The 12,836-nt window shown below is 39.0% G+C and overlaps 1 protein-coding gene across 1 annotated transcript in view; it reads left to right on the forward strand.

The window, feature by feature from the left end:
* Positions 1-12,836, forward strand: part of PLEKHD1 (pleckstrin homology and coiled-coil domain containing D1) — a 38,383-nt gene that overhangs the window by 5,397 nt on the left and 20,150 nt on the right. The window contains exons 2-6 of the mRNA XM_003756380.3: positions 5,333-5,426; positions 6,292-6,381; positions 7,362-7,438; positions 8,641-8,732; positions 9,671-9,723. Coding sequence (XP_003756428.1) covers positions 5,333-5,426; positions 6,292-6,381; positions 7,362-7,438; positions 8,641-8,732; positions 9,671-9,723 — 406 coding nt within the window. The remainder of the gene's footprint in view (positions 1-5,332; positions 5,427-6,291; positions 6,382-7,361; positions 7,439-8,640; positions 8,733-9,670; positions 9,724-12,836) is intronic.

Below are 12,836 nucleotides of genomic sequence, written 5' to 3' on the forward strand. Positions count from 1 at the left end.
TTTGTTTTTCCTTTCACCTTCTAAAGTGCAATCTTCCTTCCTCCACTCCCCCCCCCCCCCCCAACAAACACTGCTTGGAAATTGATTTGGTTCATGAACATAACAATACTAATATGATGGCTGATACTAATAATGGGCAGCTAGGTGGTGCAGTTGATAGAGCATCCAGCTTGTAATCAGGAAAACACATCTTCATGAGTTCAAATCTAGCTTCAGATAGTAGATGTGTAACCCTGAGCAAGTGACTTAACCTTGTTTGCCTCAGGTTCCTCATCTGTAAAATGAGCTGGAAAAGGAAATGGAACAAACTACTCTAGCATCTTTGCCAGAAATGACTCCAAAATGGGGTCACAGACATGACTTAAAAAATGACTCAACAACAATAATACTAATAATAATTAGTCATTAATAGTAATAAGAGGCAGCTAGGTGGCTAGACTATTGCAATAGCCTAATGGTTAGTATCCCTGCCAAAGTCTTTCCTTGTTCTAGTCTATCCTCTATTCAGTGACCAAACTGATCTTCCTAAAATGCAGATCTGACTGTTAACCCCTTATTGAATAAATCTCAATAGATTCCTATTACCTCTGTGATTAAATATTAAAATCCTTGACATCCAAAGCCCTTCAAAAATTATTCCTTATCATCTTTCCAGTTTTCTTACCGCATATACTCCCCATATGCTCTTTGATCAAGGCCTCCTTGTTGTTCCCCAAACAAGATACTCTCTCCCAAATCTGGGCATTTTCCCTGGAAAATACTGGGAATTTTCTCCTGCCTTACCTCTACCTCTGGATTTATTTCAAGTCCCAATTAAACTCCCACCTTCTACAGGAAGTCTCTTCTGATTCCTCTGAATTCTAATGTTCTTCCTTAGCAAATTATCCTATATGCATACCTTGTTTGTACATAATTCTTTTCAGGTTGTCTTCTCCATTAGGCTATGGGTTTCTTGAGCATAGGAATAATTGTGCTTTACCTTTCTATGTATCCCTAGCATTTAGCACAGTATCTGACACATAGTAGGCTCTTAACAGATGTTTATTATTATTGACTCTTGATACTGTACTGGTTCGGCCCCCCCTTGTTTCTACATGGAGATAATAATAATAATAGCTAGCATTATGTTTTCTCAAAGGTATATTCATTCATTCTGAGGGCAGTGGAATGACCTAGGCAACAGAAAAGCTGTGTCCAGTTGGGTGCTTTAACCCCCTAAAACAATTCAATCAGTCAACAAGCATTGATATGTTGGTATATATTCCAGGCACTGAGCTGAGCTCTGGGGGTGAGGATACAAAGGAAAGAATATACATTTTCTCTCCCCCCTCTCCCTCTCTTCCTTTCTCCCCCCTTTCACTCTTTCTCCTTCTCTCCCTCTCCCTTTTTCCCCCTTTCCCTTTTTTTCTCTCTCTCCCCCTCCCTTCAAGGAGTTCATACTCTGATAAGGGAGGACAACATTTAAACAATTCTGTGCATATAAGAAGGTAATCTCAGAGGAAATGCAATAGAGGGAAGGAGGGAAAGAAGGGGAAAACCAGAAAAAAGTTTCTTGTAGAACTGGGGAATTTAGCTGAGTTTTGAAAAAAAGCTGAGGAAGCCAATGGGGATAAAGAGGAAGTTCATTCCAGGCCTGAAAGAGGGGGTGGGGAAGAGGACAGTTCAGTCAGTGCAAAGATACTGAGGAGTGATGGACTATCATGTATATTGTTTTTGCTATATTCCCAATACCTAGCTCAGTGTCTCCTACATAATAGGAAATTAATAAATGCTTGTTAAAATGAATTTGGGGGATTTCAAATATAATGGCATTCATTCCAGAAATTGAAGCCAAGCAGAAAATTGGGATATCAAAAGTAAACAGCTAAGACAGTGAAATATCGATCTCAGAATTGATTTTATATTATTTTAAGCAAAAACATGGGTACTTTGCCCACAGAACTTTTTTTTAGCTAGGATGGTTTCTTTGAACAATAAGCATTCATATTATTCCTTATCCAAGGAAAAATCAGTGACCTTAACAATGATAATGTTATTTAAAAATTGTAATATTTACAAAGGTATTTCCTCACAACCCTATAAGACTGGTATTGTTGGTACTACAGTGGGAGAGCAGGTTTGATAGATTAAAAATTACCAAGAGACTCAGACTAATTTCCCTGAGGAAGGAGCTTTATCTTTTTTAATTAAAGATTTTAATAATACTTTATTTTCCAAATACATACAAAGATAGTTTTCAACATTCAACATTCAACTTTGCAAAATCTTGTGTAACAAAATTTTCTCCCTTCCTCCCTTCTTCTCCCCTTCCCAAAACAGCGAACAATCCAATATAGGTTAAACATGTGTAGCTCTTCTAAACATATTTCCATATTTGTCATGCTATGCAAAAAAAAAAAAAAAAAATCAGATCAAAAGGGAAAAAAAGCAAACAACACCAGTAAAAAGTGAAAATACTATGCTTGGATCCACATTCAGTGGAGCTTTACTATCTTAACCAAGGAACATTAAGGAGCTCTGATCTGAGGAGTTTGTCTGATATTTATAAGACAAGGATTTTCTCCCAAAGCAAGGTAACCCTTTAATCATTATTTGGAACTAACAAGCTTCTGCTGGGGCTCCAGACCCTGAAACTCTCAGCACACTTCCTGCACCTGACTGAATGAGCAACAGATGCCTGAGTAGAAACTTGTGACTCTAATGGAGCCCATTCCAACATGATTGCCTCCATTTTATTGATGAAAAAACTGTGCCTGAGAAATAAAGGAATTTATCCATGGTCACACAGCTAATTTGTCAAAGTTAGGATTCAAATGTAATTCTTCTACCTCTGAGTCTGGCTCACTGTATCATACTAATTCCATGGTTATCCCTGGGACAAGTCCTGTACAAGAAAAATATTCATCTTTGAGTTTCTCATATCTGTTGGAGTGAAAAATAAAGAAGACACACATTCTCTCTGTCCCTTTCCCTCTCCCTGTCTCTGTCCCTTTCCCTCTTCTCCTTCTCTCTCTTCTCCCTCTTCTTCTCCCTCTTCCTTTCCCTCTTCCTCTTCTTCTTCTTATCCCTCTCCCTGTCCCTCTGCCTCTCCTCCTCCTTCTCCTTCTCCTTCTCCTTCTCCCTCTTCCTCTCCCTTTCTCTCTCCCTCTCTCTCTCTCCACAACTATTTAAATATTTCCCAGCTCAAGTTCAACCCCTCCCTAAGTCTTTCTTTTACCTATCACTCCAGTCCTCAGAGATAGGTCCCTTTTCTGCAGGGCCCTTCTCATGTGCTAGATTACAAATGTAACCTGAATGTCAAATGGGGATCCCAACCCCCTATACTCTTGCCAGTCAAGATAAGGCTCTGTATTTGGAACATTCCTAATAATTCATCTCATTAGCTTGAGCTCCTACCCATAATCTCTTTAGACAAAAATTAACATAATCTAGTTTATTTCTAGAATGGTTGAATCAATTCAAATGTTTGCAAACATTTGATAAGTGTTTTTAACATAAATATTTATTATAAAACAGATAAGGAGATAAATGATCCTTGGACCCAAAACTACTAACAGGAACAAACTCTAATAGCTCAAGGTCGACTCTCATTAATCTTCCCTACAGTATACTTATGGCATATATCTGTCAGCCATTTCACCTGTTTCAAGTGACTGCTGTTTTCACAGCTGCTGCATTATACTATTTCTGCAGCTGCCACCTCTTATTGCTGCCAGTTGCAATCCTCTGGTTCCACAGGTCTGTCCTTATCTCCTCTTGGTGCAGGAAGTTTTTCCCTTCTCTACCCTCAAGGTTCCTCTACTGACTTCTTTCCCAAACCCAGGAGCCCCTTTATCTCCTAATCATTCCTGCTTGGTTCTTTTTGGCCTACAGAATTTTAAGAGAATGAAGTATTTTGGTTTTGTTTTTTTTCCCTATCACCGCCATGTACTTTGTAGTATATTCTGTATTCAACCTCCCTGTCTGATTCTTGCAAACTAGAAGAAGAAAAAACAAAAAAGAAGGAAATTTTCTATTCCTGTTTTATTACATTACTTATCTTTTGGTGAGTCTCTACATTGACTCTCCTATTAGATTGCAAGTGCCTTGAGAGCAAGAATTCTCTCATTTTATTCATGTATTGCCCAAACTTTCTAGCACAATGCCCTGCACATAGTAGATGTGTGATGAATGAATATTGTTAGTGATAGATATGAATGAGGACATAAAGGAGAACTGAAGTATAGCCTGGAAAAGCCAATCTAGGTTTGAGGCATTTTGTGGATCAGTTCAAAATTGCCAATTATGAACTCCCAACAATGTGTTTACTTTTTTTTTTTTTAGAAATGAATTTTTTAAAGTTATATATTGAATTTATTATGCACATAAAAGGATGACCAATCTGAATATAAATAGATTATTGGTTTCATATACGATTTTCCTTTTTCTGTTTTTTTAATTCCTTAATTTTTAAAAAATGTTAATATTTTCCCCAATTATACCTAAAAATAATTTTAAAGTTCTTTTTTACAATTTTAAGTTCTAATTTTTTTCTCAACCTCTCTTTCCTTCTTCATCATTGAGAAGGCAAGCAATTTGATAAATGTTATATGTATGCAGTCATGCAAAACATATTTCTATATTAGTCATGTTATAAAGAAAAAGTATGTTTATTTTAGCAATTCAGAGAAGGCATTTGTTCAAAACAAAGAAATGAAATTTAATTAAATAGTTAAATGAATTACATAGAATGATCCCACATGCACAAATAAGGTATACTTTCCAATAGATTTCACATCGGCAATGAAAATATCTGCCTCTTTTCCATTTCTGTCCATTGCTCTAGGCTTTTATCCTCAAGCCAAAAAGAACAAAGTGAAACCCTTCTGCACATGATGACCTCAAGTATTTGAAGCCAGCATGTCCCCTAATTAATTTTTTCTACAGGCCAAACATTCCCATTTCTTTCAGTTGGTCCTCATGTGACATGGACTGAAAGGGTTTTTTTGGCTATCTTGGTTACCCTCTGCTGGATAATTTCCAGCTTATCATTTTCCTTCTTCAACCATGATTTTAAGATACTCAGAGGTTCTAGGCTGTCTTTTAGGGGATGAAGTAGAAATATTAATAACCTACTAGGGTTGGGGTTATTGAACACAGGGTGCTTTGGGGGATCCAATGCAGTCCAAAATTTATGAAGTGATTTCTACTGGGGACTAAGATGGTATATAGTGTTAATGGAAGATCTCTATCATTCACTATAGCATCAATCCTATACGTTGTTTTGCACTCAAATTATTTTCTTGGTTCTCTTTCCTTTACCTTGCACTCTCCTCCCTGTTTCCCACTTCAGGTTTTTCATCATCAAAGAGAGCTTTTTGCTTTACTACTCTGAAAGCGAAAAGAAAAGCTTCGAAAGCAATAAGTATTTCAACATTCATCCTAAGGTGAGGCCATCAGCATTTCATGCTTAGAGCTGGGGTAAAATTGGGGGTTTAGAGTTAGAAGAAAAAAGATTTAGTAGGAAGCAGTGAAGAGTCTATTTCCTGGGTTTTCACAGCAATATTGATTTCAAAATAAGGAAAATGTGCTTTTAATGAGCCTTTGCAAAACTAACAGCCTTCGACAGATTATGTATCTTTGTTTTGTATTGGGTAAAGTGAATTTGGGTGTGGGTAGGATCTTGTACTTGAAGGAGTCTGAGATAGGGAAATCACGAAATCTCTGAGAACTGCCATCTGTCTTACCTATGGAATAATTGGGGCAGCTAAATCCTCCTAAGATAGGGAATTTGAGCAGAGGGCTGTCATAGAGTATATTAAACTTCTTCCTCAGGCCCCTCCTTTTCAATTTCAGTAACCTCAATCCTCTGCCCAAAGGTCCCCTCTATCTGGTTTGTAGTCTGGGATCCTCAGGGCAGGGTACTACATGTTTCTTTTATCAAATTTATTTATTTTTAATACACATTGTTTTATGAATTGTGTTGGGGAGAAAAATCAAAGCAAAAGGGAAAAACCATGGGAGAGGAAAAAAAACAGAAAAAAGAAGTGAACATAGCATGTGTTGATTTACATTCAATCAATATTGATTGAATGTAAATAAGTAATGAAATGTAAAATTTCATTAAAAAAAAAAAAAAAAAGAAATGAAAGTAAATAAATAAAGAACTCCATAGTTCTTTTTCTGGATGTAGATAGCATTTTCTGTCCAAAGTCTATTGGAATTACTTTGGAACTATTATGTTTCAACAGAATGTCCCAATCAGTCTGATTCTGGGGCTGAGGTGGGTAATATATTCTGGTTGTTCCTCAGGGTGTCATACCTCTGGGAGGCTGTCTTGTGGAAGCCAAAGAAGAACCCAACATGCCCTATGCGATGAAGATCTCTCATCAAGACTTCCACGTGAGTAAAGCTTCCACTTCCTTGGCTTCCCTGCCTAGGAAATATCTAGGACCAGTTTCCCCTGTGACATTCTTCAGATCCACAGTTCAGGGACAACGCAGGCAATGCCAGTGGCCTCCATCTGCTCTCAAAAGATACCCAAAGGATTTGTGGTCCATCAGTTTTCTATGTAATAATTAGCTGAGGACTATTGGTGGATTAAGGAAGCACTATGACCCTCTCATTCTCTTTCTTTTTTGGGATGCCAAATAAGATGGGTCAGTGACCCCTCCTGGGAATAGACAACGTTACCAATATTTCCTGTATTTTGAAAGCTGTGGAGGAATGTGGATAAGGATCAAAAGTGTTTACTTCACACATTTATCTCTAAGGGGAAATCAGAGAGGAGGAAAAAAAAAAGTGTTGTTCTCTGCCTAAGTAAACACCATTGAGGCTATATGTGGATAGTGGAGTAGTGTTAGGTTTTAAAAGGTGTGTTTACAGTTCTAATGATCTTGTGATGGTTGAGAGCCATCTATACCCAGAGAGAGAAGGGAACTGAGCATGGATCACAACATAGTATTTTCATTCTTTTTATTGTGGTTTGCTTGAATTTTATTTTCTTTCTCTTTTTAACTTTTTAATTTGATTTTTCTTGTGCAATTGGAACACAAGATTTTTCAAGGGTCAGTGTTGAAAAATTATCCTTGCATATGTTTTGAAAAAAAAAACTTCAATTAAAAAAAAGGTGTGTTTACATGGATTTGAGGCACTTTGAGAAAGCATAGACCACAAGCAGGAACAGACCCTTCTGTTAAAAGAGTACTCACTGTGTAACTATGGTTACTGTCCCTGCTGAATGCGATGACCTTAACTTTCCACACCAGTACAGAACAAAGGAGAGCTAAAGGAGACAATGATGCTGAGTATTTCTGATGTGCACTGACCCATATGTGCCAAACTCAGTGTCTCCTTCTGTCCTTGCTTTGTTTTTCCCTCAGGGTAATATTGTGCTTGCTGCAGAATCAGAGTTTGAACAGATCCAGTGGCTGGAGATGTTACGAGAGTCTGGAAAAGTGTAAGTATCTGGGTCGATGGAGGAAGAGAGTGTCCAGATAGGCAACTTTGGGGGAGGGAACCTTGTGCAGGAGGAGCTCACAAAGACTCTGCCCAGCCTGCCCTCCTTACCATTCCTAACTCCACCAAGTGGTCCTCACACCTACGCATGAGGATGCACCTCGCATCCTCTTCCAATGGAGAGGTTGGGTGCTATGGATGAAGATGGAGGCAGTAAAGGAGAGATTAAAAAAAAACTTCTCAGGGAGAAGAGGAGACAGGAAGAGTCAGCGGCATAAGAGGAAGCAGAAAATTGTCCTCTCTTGCCATTCAGAGAAAATCTAGAAGCCACAGACCTTCAAAGACTATAGATACCAGAACTTGACATACCTGACCCAGCTGCCTTCTGTCCCCATGGATGAATAGAATCATAATTAGAACTTTTTTTTCGCCCTGGCCATGATCACAAATGATTCTTGGAATATATGGCATAAAAGATGGCTTCATGAAGGTAGGGAAGAGAGAGATTCTAACATACAAATTCAAGGTCACTGCTAGAAGGGTGCTATTTAGAAGGGAGAGGCAGATATCATGGGAGCATGGAGCATTTGGGGGAGGGTGAGAAACAGTCTACTGGTGCATCCCATTTGGCAGCATAGAATACTAATTATTTTGCTAACTAGATACTAAGCCTTATTTTTATATTCAGTACCTTAAGGCAAAGTCCCAGTTACTCAATCCTCATTTGTCTTTGAGATTGAACCTAGGAAGAACTAGGATTAGTGCTTTCTCAGTCAAATGCTTCAAGTCATGCTACACTCCAGTTCCAACATAGCCCCCTCCTCTCTGGCATCCTTAGATTAAGAAGAATTTGCAAACTTCCAAGTCTATCTTCATTCAAATCTCCCAGTTCTATTCCTCACTACTCAGGCCAAGGTCAGCTTGAGAAAGAATCTCTTAACCACAGTGTCTAAAAGTCTTAGTACAGTTTTCTATATTTATTTATTGCTTATACTGGGAACACAATGCCATAGGTTTGCCATCAGTTACCTTGATGGACTCACATCCCAATTCTGAGTGCTAGGTGAAAGAAGATATTAGCATTGGCAAGATGACATTATGAAAGAAATAAGGTGGACATATGCAAAATATGCCTTTTTTTAGAAAAAGTCTTGGACTTGTTTCTCTTTCTCCTCTCTCTTCCCATCTGCTCTCTTTCCCCAGGACTTGGAAGAATGCCCAGCTGGGAGAAGCCATGATAAAGAGCCTAGAGACCCAGGGTCTGCAATTGGCTAAGGAGAAGCAAGAGTATTTAGGTGATGCTTTGATTTATGTGATGGTTTGGAACTGGACTGTTTGCTGTAACTGCACAAGTTGTGATCACAGTGGGTGTGTATTTGGTGTAACAGTGATGACAAACTATAGTAAAATATGGGCTACATGGGCAAGGAAAACCCAAAGACTAGTCTTAACTTTGAGCACTTTGAAGTATAGTCAGATACTACTTTTAATCTACAACAAAAAGATGATTTTCCACTTGTCTCAAAACATAGATAGGGAAAGCTACCCCATTCCCCCCTTGCCTGAACATGCTTTGGTCCACAGTTTCAAAGTAAGGCTATTTGAATTTATCATCAAGTGATTCTAGAGTCTCATGTCAAGGCTTCCAACAACAAGCTATCTTTATCTGTGTTAGCCTGGGCAAGACCTTTTATGTGCCTCACTTTCCTCATCTGTAAAATAAGAATAATAATAGTACCTATCTCGCATGGTTTTCATGAGGGTCAAGTGAATTAATGCTATACAAAGCACTTTTTGAACCTTAAAGCACTTAATTAATTTTTACACAGAGAAAAAAAAAGTAAGACCTAAATGATTGGTTCTTCCTCAATGGTTCATCCTGGCTCATATCTTATTTTTGACCTGCAAGGATGGTGGCTAGATCTATTCTCTGCTCTCCCTCCCTAAATCAAAATAGAAAAAATAAGGAACACTCAAGAGAACATGCTCAAGGCCCAGGTCAGGTGTGCTATTTAAGGGAGTTGGTTAGCCCTCTGGTTAGAATGAACATTAAGATTTAGAAGCTTTCTCCAAGAGGTTAAAGAAGACAAAATGATCTCTAAGGTCCCTTCCACCTCTAGATCATGTAATTCTGTGTTTGCCTCTGGGTCCAGTCCCTGTGCACCATTATTATCCCACTTTTGTTTAGGAGTGTGTATATTTTTATCATATGTACATGTGCTTGCTCTGGCAGACAAATTGATGGAAGAAACTGAAGAACTGTGTCTTCAGAGAGAGCAGAGAGAGGTAGGTAGTTGCCATGGTTATGCAAAATCCTCCCCTCTCTCTCAGGCCTCTAAATCTATGAAGTCCTCTTCAGCAAAGCTCAAATATTTTCTTGGGTGGTTTTAAGCGCTAAGAGTTTCAGGTGTGCAGTGACCCAGGTTAGAGGGAGTAGTTACATAAAAGGACTGTGGTCAAAATGTCTTTTAGCACCTCCTTAGAAGAATATATTAAAGACACTGCACTCTTGTTTTACTTTTATGAGCTATCTGAGAGATGGGAGCAAGGGGGAGGGAGAGAGCAAGGGAATAGAGAGTAAATACAACCAGATCTAGACGACTTTCTTAGAATTAGAACCACATGACAATGCAATGGGCTGGTTTGATAGATAATGAGATCTCCATCACTGAAGGTACAGGCAAAATCATCCATTCAGCAAATTTTTATTGAATGATCAATATGTCATTCTAGGAAGTAGAGGGGAAAGAAAGAAGGAAGCAAAGGAAGGAAGGGAGCAAAAAAAGGAAGCAAGGAAGGGAAGGAAAGAAGGAAGGAAGAGAGGGAGGGAGGGAGGAAGAGGAGAGAAAAAGGAAGGACAGAAGGAAGAAAGGAAGGAGAGAGGGAGGCAAGGAAGGAGGGAGGGAAAGAAAGAAGGGAGGGAGGAAAAGACCTGGATATCACGAAGTTTATTTGACCCAAAAGGAAAAACGAAATATGTACACAAATATTTATAATGCAAAATAAAATGTGAATGTGCATTAAGAAAGACATAAAAGGCTGTGATAGTTTAGATGAGGGAGGGATGGCACTAGATGATGCAATAGATAGAGCACCGGCCCTGGAATCAGAAGGACCTGAATTCAAATCCAGCCTCAGGCATAAAATACTTATTAGCTGTGTGACCCTAAGCAAGTCACTTAATCCCAATTGCCTACCCCCAAAAAAGTAAACAGATAAGGGAGGATTTATCTCCAACTATGTACATCTGAACATTCGATGGTATCTAAGCTGGATGATGATCTCTATTGGCTATCAAAGGACAAATTCTTGCACTGGAAAGAAGATTGGTTTTAAATGACTTCTGAGGGTACTTCTTCTACCTTCCAGGATGCAGTTCAGAAAGCAACCAGGCATTTGCCTATAAAATAACTGTACTATTTCTACAAAATTTATAGCTGGCCACCTCTAGAATTTGTCAAATTTCCAGGCATTTGCCTGAGCTCTTCTTAGAAGCTTGTTCAAATAACCCAGATAGGAAGGATCACTGGCACTTTTATTCAAGTGTCATTGAGGGGCAGGATTTCCAAGTCATGAATGAGGAGCATCATTCATGAGAGGTCCTTTTGCTGTTTTCTTTCTTTTCTCTTGTTCTTCCTACCCACTCTCTAAGCAAAAGAGAATGTTGATTTTGGACAACCCCCTTGAAGCCCAGCCCTTTTTAGGCTGACTTATAACCCCTAAAACCAATCTCATTTGTTTTTTGGTTAAGATCTAGCTTTTGGTGGTACCACCTATTAAGTAAATAATGTGCCCCATGTTGAGTTCTGAAACAGAAGCAGCTAGTGTTCTAATCTTGGAGTTAGGGAGATCTGAGTTTAAATTAGGCCTTATACTTACTAGCTATGTGACCCTGGACAAGTTATTTTCTCTATCTGCCTCAGTTTCCTTAAGTATAAAGTGGAGATAATGATAGCACTTACCTCACAGGCATGCGAGGATTAAATGAGGTAATATTTGGCAAATCATTTAGTATAGCGTTGGCATAGTATGAGCTGTATAAATAATGCTTATTCCCTTCCTTCCTTTGAGTGATCAAGAAGCAAAGAAGATTGTAGCCTGACAGACAGATGTGTATGATACAGACACGTTGGCAGGAGGAGAGACAGTCTCATCTATCAGAGCTACAAAATCTGGGGCAGCAGCAAATTTAGACAGAACATCTAGGACTCATGGCATAGAATGAGGGCAGCAGTGGCCCATTTCAGAAAGGCCCCATTTAAAAATCATATTATACTGAATGAGAGCTGTCTGAAATGAACTTCCTATTATGTAGTTTTAGAGTGTCAAGTATATTAACCTTAAGTCCAGATGGTGCCACAGTAGGTTATCAGTCCACTTGTCCTGGGGTAGAAAGAAATGGACAAAAGTTGTGACCCTATAGGAGCTTTTCTTGGCAAAGATACTAGAATGGCTTGTCATTTCCTTCTCCAGTTCATTTTACAGATGAGAAAACTGAGGCAAACGGGGTTGAAGTAATTTTCCCAGGGTTGCACAGCTAATAAGTGTCTAAGGCTGCATTTGATCTTTCTGACTCTAGGCCTGGCACTCTATCCACTGCACCATCTAGCTTTCCTTCAGGATACTAGAATTTCCTCAATTCCCAAATTGCCTTGCCTCAGCTCTCAAGGTTTCCCAGAATAGCCAATTCATTCTTGTGAATTCTAAGAATCACAGGCTTTAGAATTGAAAAGGACTTCAGTCAAAACCTAGTCTGACTTATACACTAAAAGAGTCTCTCCTCCCATTCACTCTCCCCCCAAAAACCATGTCTGATGGGATGATCATCCAGTCTTTGCTCGAAGACCCTCATCGAAGATGAGGGGGGCCTATCACCCATTCCACTTTCAGACCATTCTATTTCTTAGTAAGTTTTCCCTGGTGGTGATTTGCTTGTTGTATCTCTGACCCACTGCTTCTGGTTCTGCCCTCAGGTGTCAAACAGAACAAGTATTTTTTTAGCTCTTCAGATATTTGAACATGTTTTTTGCGTCCCCTCTGAGTCTTTTCTTTTCTAAACAATGTTTCCACTTCCTTTGATCCTCAAATGATCCTCTCCTTCTGCTGATTCCTTCCTCTGGTGCTTATCAAAGCCTTTCTTAAGCCACAATGCCCACTGTCCTGAGCACAATACAACAGATGAGATCTGATAAGGGCAGAATACAGAAGGATTGTCAGAATTCTGAAAGCAATGCTTGTCTTAATACAGCCCCAAATCTTATTTCCAAAATCCCCCTTCCGATTCATCTTGAGCTGCTTGTCCCCTTTAATCCTTAGATCTCTTTCAAATAGCTAATTGTGCCTCCCCCATCCTGGCCCAGAGAGTTGGAAGCCAGTAAGAAATGTGTTTATTGTTCTTG

This window comes from Sarcophilus harrisii, chromosome 2 (genome assembly GCF_902635505.1).
Source record: "Sarcophilus harrisii chromosome 2, mSarHar1.11, whole genome shotgun sequence".
Lineage (NCBI taxonomy): Eukaryota > Metazoa > Chordata > Mammalia > Dasyuromorphia > Dasyuridae > Sarcophilus > Sarcophilus harrisii.